The sequence below is a fragment of the Equus asinus genome, chromosome 1 (genome assembly GCF_041296235.1).
Source record: "Equus asinus isolate D_3611 breed Donkey chromosome 1, EquAss-T2T_v2, whole genome shotgun sequence".
NCBI lineage: Eukaryota > Metazoa > Chordata > Mammalia > Perissodactyla > Equidae > Equus > Equus asinus.
Window position 1 is genome coordinate 34,900,105 of NC_091790.1, and position 14,672 is coordinate 34,914,776.

The window sequence follows — 14,672 nt, forward strand, 5'->3', positions numbered from 1 at the left end:
AAAAGTGGATTTATTGATTATTTGAAAATTCATTTCTCATATGCAGCCAACACACTTTGGGTAAATATTGGCTTTTCTCATCAGAACTCAAAGCTTAGAATTCTTGGGACAATTCTTGAGAACATGTTGGTTTGGATCCAAGGCAACCCTCCTGAGTTAGTTTGCAATGATTCTGAGGTTTAATGGAGAGGATCCTAGTTTGCTGTTTGGCTGCCTCTCTCTAACAATTCACTGTCTTGGAGTTTTGAATGTTTGAAATTGATAGGAGTATCCCCTAGGATGACGTGGCGAAACTGACCACAAAATGCCTTCTCTGTCTTATCTGCCATTGGAGATATAGGGTGACCCATAGGGCACTGGTGTCTAGATTTTTGGATTTTATTGACCAATAAAATTAAAAATGGAGGAACAACATATAGTTACCAAATCTCTGTTTTGCTATGCAAGACATTAAAAAAAATGCCCCAAAGACAAAAACCATCAATATTTTCCAAAAGAAAGCATATGTTTTAACATCAAAATGTAACAAGAATAAAATCTCTGAATAAATGAAGTCCTTCCCAAGAGAGGATGATTGGTGATTATTACATTGATATTTTCTCCACTGACTGGTGAAAATTTTGCTAAGGATTGTCATTCATCCTTGAATTTTATGTTGGAAACTGCTTTCAGAAGATCCTACATCATCAACCCACTTCTCATAGTCTGTGGTGCAGTTTTTGCTTTCTCTTTAATGAGTTAAGAGCCTGCAAATGTATTCTTGTCTTCTTTGGTGAAAGTTTATTAAAATTTTCATTATTGAAGAGTGAGTAAGTTAACATTGTTTCACTGACTATGTAGTTATGAGCTGATACTAATCACGTGCTAAAGAATGTGTGAAAGATATTTGAGGGTTTAAATGTTTGTGCTCTGCCCGTATCACTGGTCTCCACTCAGTTAATATAATTTTGCTTCCTGTCTGGCTTCAGCTTTTGCTTCCTTTCTCTGGATCACCTTTCTCAAGAGTTTTTGCTCAGTCAGTGAGAATTCAGTGACAGATTGCAATCTACTTTTTTTCAAAGTATCCTTCGGTATTTCAAAAAATTCCCCCAAGGGGTCTTTTAAGTTTCTGGAGAGCATTAAAGAATAGGGTAAATCATGACATGGAGACTTTTCAGGTCCTGGAACAGTGAATACATAGTTATACAAATGGGTTTTGGAAAATGGCAACCTAATGCCTGCCATACAGATATAAATATCGTACATTTTCCTTTTGACTCATATCATTGGCCACTTTTTGAAACGCTGGGATACCTTCATTGAAAATGAAAAGTAGAGAATGTTGGCTTAAACATGATTCATTTTATTCTTTTTTGGTTTTATTTGTGAAAAACAGTCTGCACAGCAGTCATCTTCATCTTCACCCAAATTGAGTGGAACATCATCTTCTTTCTCTTCCCGGGAAAATACAATAAAGACACCCAGCAGTCTGTCTTCCTCTTTACCTAAAGAAAGACAGTCTTGGATCGACCTGGTTAATAGTTCATCTGCTGCTGAAGATGTGGGACAATCTATAGCATTTGCTGTGCAGGTTCATTCACTGGCACCCTGTGAGGCAAACAGTTGCAAGGCCCTGGAAAACAGCTTTGCCACATCAGAAAGTGAATTTTTGAACTCTTTATCTAGTGACGACACTTCTTCACTGAGTAGCAACCTGGATCATCTTACTGTCCCGGATAAGCCTACTGGATCAAAGATGATGGACAGAGGTAAACCAAGAAATTGTTTATTTTTCTTTGGAGAATGAATATTCGTGTGTGGATGTGGAACTCTAATATGTATATTTGTAAAAAGAATGTTTAAAGTCATGAATGATGATTCAACAAGTAAACAGTCAAGTGGGGCTAGGCCCAAGAGCTGCTTCTGTAGAGGAGTTTGCATGTGGAAACCTCCAGCTTCAAGGCCGTTCATTACCCGCTGTAAGTGTCATTAACCAAAATGCTTATGACTATGTGGTCACAAAATACTGGTACTTTTCCACCAATCTGAGGGAAAGCTGGGCTCTTTTTTTGGCCCTATGTACTATGTTTTGGAGCTTGTGGCACTTAGATCAGGGTTCTGAAGACTGATATTTATAACATCACCTCCATGGTTCCTAACAAACATGGAGCAATGACCTTCCCTTGACCATGACAGCAGAGGAGGTCTGGGTCCTAGCTAGTCGGCTCCTGAAGATGCCCCTGTGGTTAACAGGAACACAGACAATTTGCATACACTTTAGAAGGAAACATTAGAACTTTTAAACACAAAGGGGAGCACAGCTTGTGCCTTTGAAAAAAACTTTTTAAGTCATAGCAAAGGAAAAAGTTAATGGAGTGCGGAAATTAATAACGTGAGCTTTCTTAATAGTCTTTGATGATTGATCCTTATGTTTTATTCAGACTAATTTCTTTCATTATTAGTTTTCAGTCAAGATGTTTCTTTTCTGATGGTCTGTGCCTTATTCATTCTGGTGTAAAACAAGCTTATCTAATAGAAGATACTGAGCAGTGAGAGAATGATGAGTTTGGTTTACATTTTTCTAGCATACTATTAAGAGAAAGTGGACCAGCTAAATTTCCATGATACCTAGCCAGAGTGGCCCAATGACATAGATGACTACTCTCTCCTTTGCCTTGGCCTAATCAGGGAAATTTCCGTGAAGTTCCCAAATTTTCAGATAAACCTATTACTTTAATATTTAATAACAGAGTAATTGAGGCCAAGGATTATAGTTGCAGACCCAGTTTTGTGTGTATGTACAGTATTTTAAAATATGTGAATTTGAATGCTCAGCCTAGAAACTATTCTGGAAGTCACCCCAATTGTCACCATTATCTGTTGCCTTACCCGAAGATGCTTCGCACAGTTGAGTTACCTGCCTGTCCTCTGATGCCATTTTCATTTGATACCCCTAATTTAGGCCAACGGTTTACTTTACATTAGAAAAAGTGAAGTAAATGAAGTCATTGGCAAATAACCTATTTCTAGAGGTCAATGATGTGGGATGGGAGGAGAATGGAAATACCGTTGAGGAATCAAGTGGGGATCAAGATTGGACTGCGAGAAATGGAAAACAGAGACTCAAGCTGGCCTCAGGCTTATGCAGTGCTGTCATGTAGAAGTAGTAGGCTTAATTTGTATCTTCTGGGAAGTACAAAACTGATGCAAATTTTGAGGTCAGTGGTGCAGGTAAAAGGAAGTAGTTTTAGGTTCAGCACAAGAAACTTCTTTTTAATGTTGAGAACTGTTCAAAATGAATAGGCTCCTTGGAAAGTAATGCATTCCATGTCATTAGAGGTGTTTACTCGTTCTGAGATAACCATTTTCATTGGGAATTAATTGCATGTTGCATATTGATCATAGTTTTTGTTCTTATGCGGATATGCTGAAGAGAGAATTTAAATATCTTGAACTAGGTGGCCTCTAACTTGATACTTAGAAGATCCTTCCAGATATAGGACTGATGGAGCTAAAGAAAATGATGAAAAGTATCACATCTATTCTTTTCCTGATAAAAACTCTTACTTTAATCCTTGGGCCATAAATAGAACTAAAAAGTTTCATGCATGGATACACACACACAGACACACACATAGCACCCCAGGATAAGGATGGCTTCAAAGGCAAAGTAGAGTATAAAATTACATTTGCATTTTTTTCCTAAGAGATAACCCTGCAGATTGAATTTTCCTTTAGGACAAATAACCTGAGAGTCATGGGAAGACGCAATTCTGGTCCATTTCTAAGTGTCATTCTGGGAATGCATGTGCTGTAGAGCCTGGCTGAGTCTCAATAGCTCTTTTAATCTAAGAAGAAAGGAACCTGGTTTTTTAAAATTTTGAGTTAAGTGTAGAATAGCCAACGAAATCTGTATACTTCTTCAAACAGCTTGACATGAAGGTATTCTTCTTGGTAGACAAGAAGAAAAAATAAAAGTATTTTTCCCTCACTGATTTGTCGGCAGTTGCCATATGTTACAAGATTTTTGCTGATGATTTTCTCTTGCTGATGGGGATTTGGTTAAATTCCCAGAAGAGTTAAACCGCATAAAGTCATTGCTATGGAAACAGCACCCCAGTCTTTGCCTGTGTTTGCGATGGCTTGCTCTTGAGTTGATCAGATTGTGTATTGTGCTTTTTTTTTTTTTATGTGTGTGTGTTTCTGTGTTGGAGAAGAAGGTAGATTTTCATTTTTGCGACTTCTAAAAATTATTATTTTTTAGCCGTCAATTGGAAAAAAGAAAAGCCCTGAAATTCCTGTGTCTGAAATATTGTTCAGGGTGTTTTATGACAGGGATTTAAGTTTTGACATGGTCCAAGACAGGAGTTAGGATTTTAAACTAAGTCCCAGTCTCAAGATGTGTCTGCTGGAGAAAGAGGATTTATCCTAGAAAGTATTCTGAAAGGTTAATAACTGAGTCCTGAAACAAGCAGGCAGTATGTATTTTAGCCTTTTTTCTATTTAGACAGCGAGAGAAATATTTTGCAGTTGGTATGCAATTAAAATTGTGGTTGCTAGAATTTTATACTGAATTTAAATACTCTTTTAGACATTTCTCCCCTGCAGTGTAAGCTATTAACAAAATGCAGGGTGTTAATTGCATCCTATTGCCATTCTACATTGGGACTTCCAGAGTTCCAGAGCTCTCAGATTCTTCACTGAGTCTTTCCACAAACAAAGTGGGAAAAGAGGTGATGGGGTTAATGGAATGTTCATGTCAGCTCAGTTTTGCTCTATACTGTTTCTTTCTTTTGTGAGAATTTATTTGGCGCATGACGTATGCCTCTGTGATGATGACCCACATTGTATGTCTCTACTTACATTATGCTGACAATGGGGAGACAATTTTACCTATAGTTACTCCACGAATGGAGTGACTATACCCCAGATGCAGAAAAGCTGAATAACCACTAATAAGATTAATACCTAATTTATGCAAATAAATTGTCAAGTACGAATGCAGCCAGAATGCATCTGGGAATCATGTTGAACAAAAAACACTTTTAATGAAGAGACAAACATGCTAGAGCGTGCATGACATCTCAGGAAAGTGACATAAATGAGCCAGATTTTAGGATTTAGCAAACATTACCAAAAATTTTATACAATCTGAGTGTGAAGAGTACAGATGCTATATTATTTTAGCTAGCTACTTCAGATGTTGCTGTAGGAGTCATGTGGCATGTCTTTTTATGAAGCCAGAAGATAATAAAAAGAAAAAGTTGAATGCTGAACTCTATTAAATTTAGTATTATTTTTATTATTCTTTGGAGTTCCTAACATGTACTCATATACTTTGTGCTAACAGGAATACAAAGATGAGCAAGATACAATTTCTGGTCTAAAAAATTATAACATCTAATGGAGAGAGTGGGAGGAATAAGACTCATTTAACAAAAGAAAGCGGAGTCAAGTAAGTGCCACAGAGAGACACAAAGTACCTGAGGGATTTAAAAGAGAGCAGGGACTTAAAGTACAGAAGATTCACATCTAAGTGATCTAAGACGTGATGTAAGTGGGAGCATCTGTGCATAGAGAGGGGAGCCATGGGAAAGAGGGATGGAAAAGAAGTTCGGATGATGTCAAATATTGGGCTAGTCATTAGTTTATTTCAGTAGATAACGGATGGCCATTTCTAATCAGGGTAATCCTATAATTGGAGCTATACTTTGGAAAGGTTATGTTAGCTTTAGAATTTGGGGTAGAAGAGTATAGTGGTAATTGGAAATCAGAAGAGTCAGGAAAATTTTGTAATCCTGGGGTGGCAGTAGAAATAGGAAACAAAAGACAGACTTGAGGGGTTCCATAGCATGCCTATCAAGATAGAGACTCATCTTGGTCTTTGTATCTCTGTTACTTAATTTAGTCCCTAGAAAATTTCCTAGTGATTGTATTTTTTGAACTATAATTTGAGAAGTGATCTGAAAACAGGAATAAATATTTGCTATTAGGAAAATCTTAAATCTATAATTGTTGACCTCAGTGGCATTGACCTCAGGCATGGATGATCCACTACCTGCTTTCTCTGATCCATGCCCAGTGGCTGAATATCCCTAGAAGATGTTATGAAATAATGCTGATTACGTTACCTGAAAATTTGTGCAATATAAGTAGGTCATTTGTAGGTCTCAGAACTTTATCTCATCTTTTTTTTTAAAATTACTTCGTATATCTTTTTCTGAGGCTAGGAGCTATGAGTGGAAGATGATGGGGCAAAGGTTTTGAAGATGATGACGAGGATAATCTAGATTTTGGAGGTATGTAATCTTAGAGGGGCAGTGACAGTTTGCAAGAAGTAGGAGAAGTAAGGAATTGGAGGTCATAACCAAAGATGAAAGATATATAAATTCAGAAGAGAGAGAGTGTGAATAGGAAAAAGAGGATACTTTTACCCAGAGAGAAGTAAATTTACAGGTGAAGCTTTTATAGGTGAAGCCTTTGAAATTAGCCGTGTTTGACATCCCTTTTAATGCTATGCTACCAGAGCTGTGTTTTAACAATAACTTTTTGTTTATACAGAGTATGGAAAACAGCACTGGGAGAAAAAGTACAGAACATTTTCATATTTGATGGTAGAATGATTTCTAAGTCAACCTAACTTGAGCCAAATTGAGGTGCGAAGGTTTATCCTCGCTGTCGGTCTGGCAGTGATGCAGAAGTTCTTATTACATTATGTGGTCAGGTGGACGAAAATGGTTTTGAAAGTTGTCAAATGGTCTTCAGTTCTTTTCCTTTCTTATATCTTCTTCCTGTTTTTGATTAAATGTTTGATTTTCTTGTTCTTTTCATGACTCTTTTCATATTTACATACTTCAGCGTTTCTTTTGTTTCATAGAGATTTTTTGTTATGGTGAAATATATGGTATATATCAAAAAGTGTACATATATATAGATAGATAGATCCCATGTAGCCACCACTCTGGCCAAGAAATAGAGATTAGCCAGAATTCTAGAAGTGCTTGTGAAATCCTTCCTGTGTAACCGGAATTGGTTCATTTTCATTGCTTTATAGTATTCACTTGTTTTAATATACCACAAAAAAATATATCTACTAAGGATGAACATTTGTTTTTCCAGTTTTGGGCTCTTATGTAAAATGCTTCTATGAACATTCTTTTTTAAAAAAATTAATAGACAACTTTTTAGAGCAGCTTTAGTTGTACACAAAAATTGAGCAGAAAGTACAGAGAATTTCCGTATATTCTCTCTTCCTCTGCACATTTTCCTCTATTATTAATATCTTGCATTAGTGTGATTTACTTGTTACAACTGACAACCAATATTGAAACATTTTTATTAACTAAAGTCCATAGTTTACGTTAGGGTTCACTCTTTGTTCTGTATAGTTCTATGGGTTTTGACAAATGAGTGATGTCATGTATCCACCATTACAATGTCATATATGATAGTTTCACTGCCCTAAAAATCTCTTGTGCTCCATCTATTCATCTCTTCCACTCTTTCCCCAAGCCCCTGACAACCACTTATCTTTTTGCTCTCTCTTTAGTTTTATCTTTTTCAGAATATCATATAGTTGGAATCATATAGTATGTAGCCTTTTCAGACTGGCTTCTTTCACTCAGTAATATTCATTAAAGTTTCCTCCATGCCTTTCTGTGGCTTGATAGTGCATTGCTTTTTATGGCTGAATAATATTCCATTGTCTGGATGTATCACTGCTTGTTATCCACTCACCTATTGAAAGACATCTTAGTTGGTTCTAAGTTTTTGAAATTATGAATAAAGCTGCTATAAATATGTGTGTGCAGATTTTTGTGTAGATACAAAATTTTCAACTCATTTGGGTAAATACCTAGGGGTGTAATTGCCGGATTGTGTGGTAAGACTATGTTTAGCTTTGTAAGAAATACCAAATTGTCTTCCAAAGTAGCTATACCATTTGCATTTCCATCAGCAATGAATGAGAATTTCTATAGCTTCACATCCTCACCAGCATTTGGTCTTGTCAGTGTTTTGGATTTCTGGCATGCTAGTAGGTGAGCAGTGGTATCTCACTGTTGTGTTAATTTGGAATTCCCTAATGATATATAATGTTGAGTGTCTTTTCATATGCTTATTTGTCTTATTTGGTGAGGTGTTTGTTGAAATATTTTGCCCACTTTTTATTTAGATATTTGTTATCTCATTGTTGGGTTCTTTGTATGTTTTGGAGAGAAGTCCTTTATCATATATGTGTTGTAAATGTTTTCTCCCAGTCTGTGGCTTGTTTTTTTCATTCTCTTCATGAAAATTCTTATGCATGTATCATGATCCACATATGCCTGAATTTCTCTAGGGGTGTATACCTTGGAATGGAAGTGCTGGCTGTGTATATGCCTATCTTTACCTTTTCTAGACAATGACAATTGTCTCCTGAATTGCTTGCACCAAGTCATCTCTCTCCAGCCTGAGTGCTAGCTTTCAAAGCCCCACATCCTTACGAGTAATGTCGGACTTCTAAATTTTGCAAAATTGGCAATCTTGATTATCAGTTAGCATATTTTCAGATGTTTGTTTTCACTCTTTTACCTGTACTTCTTGGATTGCTTTTGTTTTCCCAACGGATTCAGAGGAGTTTATATATTCTGGATACTCTTTCATTGGCAGTTGTATGTATTGCCAATATCTTCACTTTTTGACTTCTCTTCATTTTTTAATGGTGTATCTTAATGAATAGAAGTCAATTTGAATGTGGTCAAATTTATCAATGTTTTTCTTTATAGTTAATGCTTTTTTGTCTTCATCAAGTAATTTCTCCCTAGACTGATACTATGACGAAGATAACTGCCATATTCTATAAACTTTAATCCACTTGGAATAATTTTTATGAGTGCCATGAATAGGATACAACATCATCTTATTCCACATGCATGTGTAGTTTTCCTAGTATTGTTGATGTAAAATCCATCCTTCTCCTGGACATCCACATGGGTCCTCAGTGCCATCTTGGTTATAAATCCAGTGCTGTTGCTTCTAAGACTTCTGTCTATCCATTGGGCTATTTTTTCTACCTTGGCTCATACCACTCTTTTTAAAAGTGAGTCTTAATACCTGATAGGACAGGTTTTTCTACCTTGTTTTGTTTAAAGAGTGTTTCAGACACTCTTAGCCATTTTATCTTCCATACAAATTTTAGAATTACCTAGTCAAGTTACACACACATGCATACACACACACACGACGCTTTCCGACTTATGTTTTAAAAGGATTGCTCTGACTCTTTTGTGAAGGACAGACAGTAGGGAGCATTGGTGAAAGCAGGCTGGTCAGCAAACAAGCTGTTGCAACTGGTGGTTCAGGTGAGAGATGACGGTGGCTTGTCCTAGGGCAGTGGTACGGGTGGAAGATGCTCAGATGCTGTGTATTTTTCAGAGAGCTGGTGGGATTTGCTGTTGTGAGGTTTGACAGAGAGAGAGAGGAGTCAAAGATGATTCCAAGGATTTTGGCCCAAAGGACTAAAAGAAAGGAGTTGTCATTTCATGAGATGGGAAAGACCTACTGTTGGAGGTATGAATCAAGAATTTGGCTTTGAACACATTAAATTTGAAACACTGCACAGAAATCCATGTGAAGATGTCAAGTAAGCGGTTGATATATGTGTCTGGAGATCAGGGGAGGGCTTGGAGATGTACAATAGGTAATGACCTCCCACCTTTTGTTAGGTGACATTTGATCTGAGAACTGAATGGCAAAAAAGAACCTACACATGTGAACCACAGCTGGCAAAGTACCTAGACAGAGAGAAAATAAAGTATAAGGGCTTGAGCACTGAAACAAATTTTGAGGTCCAGAAACAGAAGGAAATCCAGTGTGGCTGGAATACAGTGGGCAGGGGAAGCACAGGAAGAGATTGGAGAACTTGGTCACAGCTGGCTTATGTGGCAATTAGCAGATCCTGTAAGGTGTTTGGGTTTTGTTCTAAGTGCAAGGGGATGTTTTTGGAGGAATTGAAGCTGGGGAGTGTTATGGTGTGGTTTATATTTTTAAAAAATCACTGCCCTACATGGAAAATGGATCTTAGGAAGCTGAAGTAGACCAGTTATGTAGTTGTTGAAACAGGCTAACAGTGAAATGATGGTGGCCTGGACTAAGGTAGTAGCAATGGGGGAAGGAGCAGGAAAAAAATACACATATTTGGGATATTGTAAACATAATACGTAAGAATGTAAGATTCATGAAATTCTTGCCTATTTTAGTCTATCTCTAGTTTCTAAAATGCACTGCCCTAGCACACAGTGGACATTCAAAGAATATTTGATGGATGAATTGAATAAATGTATGGATCAAATGTGTAGGGGAAAGAAAGGCATCAAGGATGAGTCATAAGTTTTCCAGCACATCCAGTCTCCTGTATTATTAAATATAATTGCAACTATGTAGGATTGTTCCTGGAGAAAGGTTTGCAGGTAGGAATGTAATGGTTGTATTTAAATATGCAACTCTAAATATGTACACTGAGGGTTTTCTATAAGGCAAAAATAAGGGTGTTATGCAAGTAATTATAGATCACACTAAACTGTAGTCATAGAGATAAGGCAAATAGAGCTCTGTCTTAAAAGGTAAGAGCATTTATCTGCTCCAAACCTTCATTTTCTGCTTAGTGAAATTGACATAGGTAACTTCTTCCTTCCTCTCGCTTCATTGTTCCTGTCCTGAAGTGGCCCCCGTCCATTCCTCCGCTCCTTCTGAATCTTCCATTTTTATATTTTGCACTCACTTTTCTCCATCACGGATCCACATGACTGATGGATCCAGCAGTTTGTGGAGTCAAGGTCGACATATTTATCTACAGTGCATTGGATTTTTATCCCTGGTTTTAGGCAATTTTCTGACTTTTTTTTTCCCGTTGAAACTCCACCTCACAAATATATTTTAAAAAGAAAGAAAAACCTGGCCAAATGCCTTTTTTGTGTGCATGCCAATATTTTTTGTTTTTTTAGGATGTGTTCAGATATAGAAATTTTATGTCTACTTTAAATATTTCGCCTAATCCTGGGTGCTCATAGGATTGTAAGAATTCATTTTACGAAGAAATGGAATCTTTGTTTAAAGAATGTAAAGCTTGATGTAGTCCCATTTGTTCATTTTTTCTTTTGTTTCCCTTGCCCGGTCAGACATGGGACTTGAAAATATGCTGCTAAGACTGATGTCAGAGTGAACTGCCTATGTTTTCTTCTAGAAGTTTCATGGTTTCAGGTCTTACATCCAAGTCTTTAATCCATGTTGAGTTGATTTTTGTGCATGGTGTAAGGGAATGGTCTACTTTCATTCTTTTGCATGTGGCTGTCCAGTTTTCCCAACACCATTTATTGAAGAGACTCTCCTTTCTCCATCGTATGCTCCTGGATCCCTTGTAGAATATTAGCTGTCCATAAACGTGTGGGTTTACTTCTGGGCTCTCAATTTTGTTCCATTGATCTGTGTGTCTGTTTTTGTGCCAGTACCATGCTGTTTTGGTTACTACGGCTTTGTAGTATATTTTGAAATCAGGAAGTGTGCTACCTCCAGCTTTGTTCTTTTTTCTCAGGAATCCTTTGGCTATTCGGGGTCTTTCGTCATTCCATGTAAATTTTAGGATTCTTTGTTCTATTTCTGTGAAAAGTGTTGTTGGAACTTTGATAGGGATTGTGTTGAATCTATAGATTGCTTTAGGAAGCATGGACATTTTAATGATGTTAATTCTTCCAATCCAAGAGCACAGAACATCTTTCCATTTCTTTGTGTCTTCTTCAATTTCTTTCAACAATGTTTTATAGTTTTCGGTGTACAGATCTTTCACCTCTTTAAAAAAAAAAAGCAAATGTAAAGCTATTTATGAGATGCTTGGGCAGTGGACTCAACCTAAGAGTCTTTCCAAAAATCACTGCCAAACAATGCAATATTAACAAAACAAAAGAACAACATTAAAGATCGTCCAGTAAACTGTTCTTATCAGTAAAAGGAGTAATACAGTAGAAGAGCATTGAGTTGGCTTACTTAACAGAAACATCAAACACCCAAAAGAAAATAGGTACATGACTCTGGCAGAGAAGGTAAAGTTAATATAGAAAAATGAGGGGAATAAAAATGAAACAACTGCTCTTCTCTCAGACTTGAAAGAGCACAAGTAAAAATACTAGCTTTATAGTTGGATGCTCTCTCTCAATCTGATTTCTCACTGGTACCATTTCTTTTGTCTGCCATCTTGTTTTGTTTTAATCACCTCTCTTCCAACTACCATTCTCCCAACTTTGTGTTCTCTATTTCTAGGCACTTAGACCTTTGTTTTACACAGGGCCAGCTTACCATGACTGTGACTCTTACCTTCTGATCCTGATTGGAACTGGTTCGTTATCCCCAGGTGCTCAGTTCAAATGCCCAAGCAGAAAATCTGATTATCCAGCCTGTGTCTTAGGTTGCTGGCCAGCTTGTAAATTTCCTGTCCTAGGTTCTGGTCCCTGTGGCCCTGTGAAAACTGAGTTTGAGGTATAAAACCTGGGTGCCTTAGAAGCAGAGGCTCTGAGTGGAGATTTTTCCTTTGGAAGACAGAGTAGTGGGAGCAGGGATCTGAGCCTTGGCCTGTCCAGTCTAACCAGCTACCATCTGTGTATTGCCTGATTTGAAATCTTCTTCATTGAGCATTATTCAAAAGAAAGCACATCAAGTATAATTATAGTATAGCATAGTGTGCAAGGCTATGAGCTTTGGTCATAACCTAGGTTTCTCTCCTTGTGACTTTGGTAAGGGTTTCTATCTTTCTATGTCTTGACCTTCTGTCCTTTATATCAGGGTTAATAATACTTTCCTCATAGGGTTGTTACAAAGATAATGAGATAATGTTGGTGTAGCAGTTAACACAGTGTTTGTCACATAGTAAAAACTCAGTACCTGATAGCTATCTTTCTGCAGCAGAGGCAGAAATAGGTGATCTCTGCCTCAAAGTTATACTATGCTAATGTTCTTGCTTAGTACTATCCTTACTGTTAAAACGAGTCGTCCAGATTTATCCTTGTTATATAATTTAAATTTGTCATTACGATCCTGTTTTTTGCTACAATATAATGTAGAGTTATCAGAATCACTAATTAAAGGAAGCCTGTAAAATACTTTTGATCTCTTGGCATCAGGTGCTATAATAAATAACATTCGTAAAGTCTTAAAGGCTATAGGTAATGTCCAAATGACTATGCAGTTATTTCTTCTCTCTGTAACAAGTGCCTTCCATCGTCTTCCTTTTGCAAACACTTAAAACATCGTACATGAAACAGGGAATACTGTTTTCCACCTAAGCTATTCCAAGTGTTTCATGTTTGGGAACTAACATTACCTTCCTTGGGACATCATTTAGACTTTTCCAATCTCAAAAAGGTTTCCTTTCAAATTCTGATATGAAATATAGTATATGAGTTCCCCTCCGGTCTCCTGAAGCCAGCATTTATGTTCTGAAGAGAAAATAAAAACCACATTCTAGAAAGCACAAGGAAACACCAAAAATAAGATAGCGGGGGAGGCAAAGTTGAAAATACAGCATTTAAAGAGATAATCTGCATACAGTGTTCTCAACAGCCAAATTCTGGACCTACTGGAGCATGCCTGTCCTGTCAGAAGCAGACAATAGGCTGGGATACGTAGGAGGATGAGAAGGGAGTAGCACATTCATTTGACATAATCTTGGAAAGGAGTGAACTTCTAACCATTAGTTAAATCTTGTTTTGTCTCGTTTGCTATTGTCACCAAGAAAGATCTTATTAAAAAATCAACAACACCATTCCTCTCTTGAGTCTAAATCATTGGATTGTTGACTTAAGTTTGGGGAAAGTTTGCTAGCCTTGCGACTCAGCAGTTCTGGCATCACCTAGGAGCTTGTTAAAAGTTTAGAATGTCAGCACTATCCCAGATGGACTGAGTCAGAATCTGCATTTTAACAAGATCTCTAGATGATTGTTTGCCTGTTAGAGTTTGAGAAGACTGGCTTAGAAGCCCACGGGCCTGCACAGTGTGGAACTGAGCTTTTACTCTTACTTCCATCACTGATTTGCATCTTGGAAAGGTCACTTACTGGTTTTCAAGAATCCCCACTTTTTTCTCATCCATAAAATAAAAATAGTTTTTATCTTCCTTGGCAAACACAGGGAGGCTAGATGAGATAGACTATAAAGTGCCTCATGTGGTGAAGGGAATTAAAGTCCTGCTATTTTATGTTAGAAGAGTAAAATATCCTCTTGAGAGGAAGGATAGCAATTGCATTAGAAACACTTGACTGTCAGACAAGATTCGTTTACGTTGCTCCAGAAGACAAGGGAGGTGGAAATAATTAACTTGGCTTCTGTTTCCAATGGAAGAGAGACCAGTGGTCTTTCCTGCCAATCTTTTTTTTCTGGCTCTTTTTACAATCTGGTAAGATGCGAGAAATAATCTAGTGCTTTCTAATATGAAATTATAATTTAGAAAAATATTTAGATAAAAAGATGAGAGGGAGATTTAAAAAATATTACTTTATGGAGAAGCCTCTTAAAGGTACAGGGATAGCCCTGCTGAGTTAACAAGCCAGCGCTAGTCTTCCCTATAGTGATTGCAAAGGACTCTCACCTCTGCTTTGGGGTCAGGTGCAAGCTGTGTTTTATTGTGCACTTAGACACTTTGGGTTCTCTTTTGTCCTATGATTCTGTTTA

General features: G+C 37.2%; 1 protein-coding gene across 14 annotated transcripts in view; it reads left to right on the forward strand.

Annotated features, from left to right (window-relative positions):
* The window catches only part of IPCEF1 (interaction protein for cytohesin exchange factors 1), a 169,044-nt gene that overhangs the window by 139,799 nt on the left and 14,573 nt on the right, over positions 1 to 14,672 (forward strand). For all 14 annotated transcript variants that reach the window (XM_014828863.3, XM_070486746.1, XM_014828866.3 and 11 more), the window contains one exon: positions 1,376 to 1,748. In XM_014828863.3, coding sequence (XP_014684349.1) covers positions 1,376 to 1,748 — 373 coding nt within the window. The remainder of the gene's footprint in view (positions 1 to 1,375; positions 1,749 to 14,672) is intronic.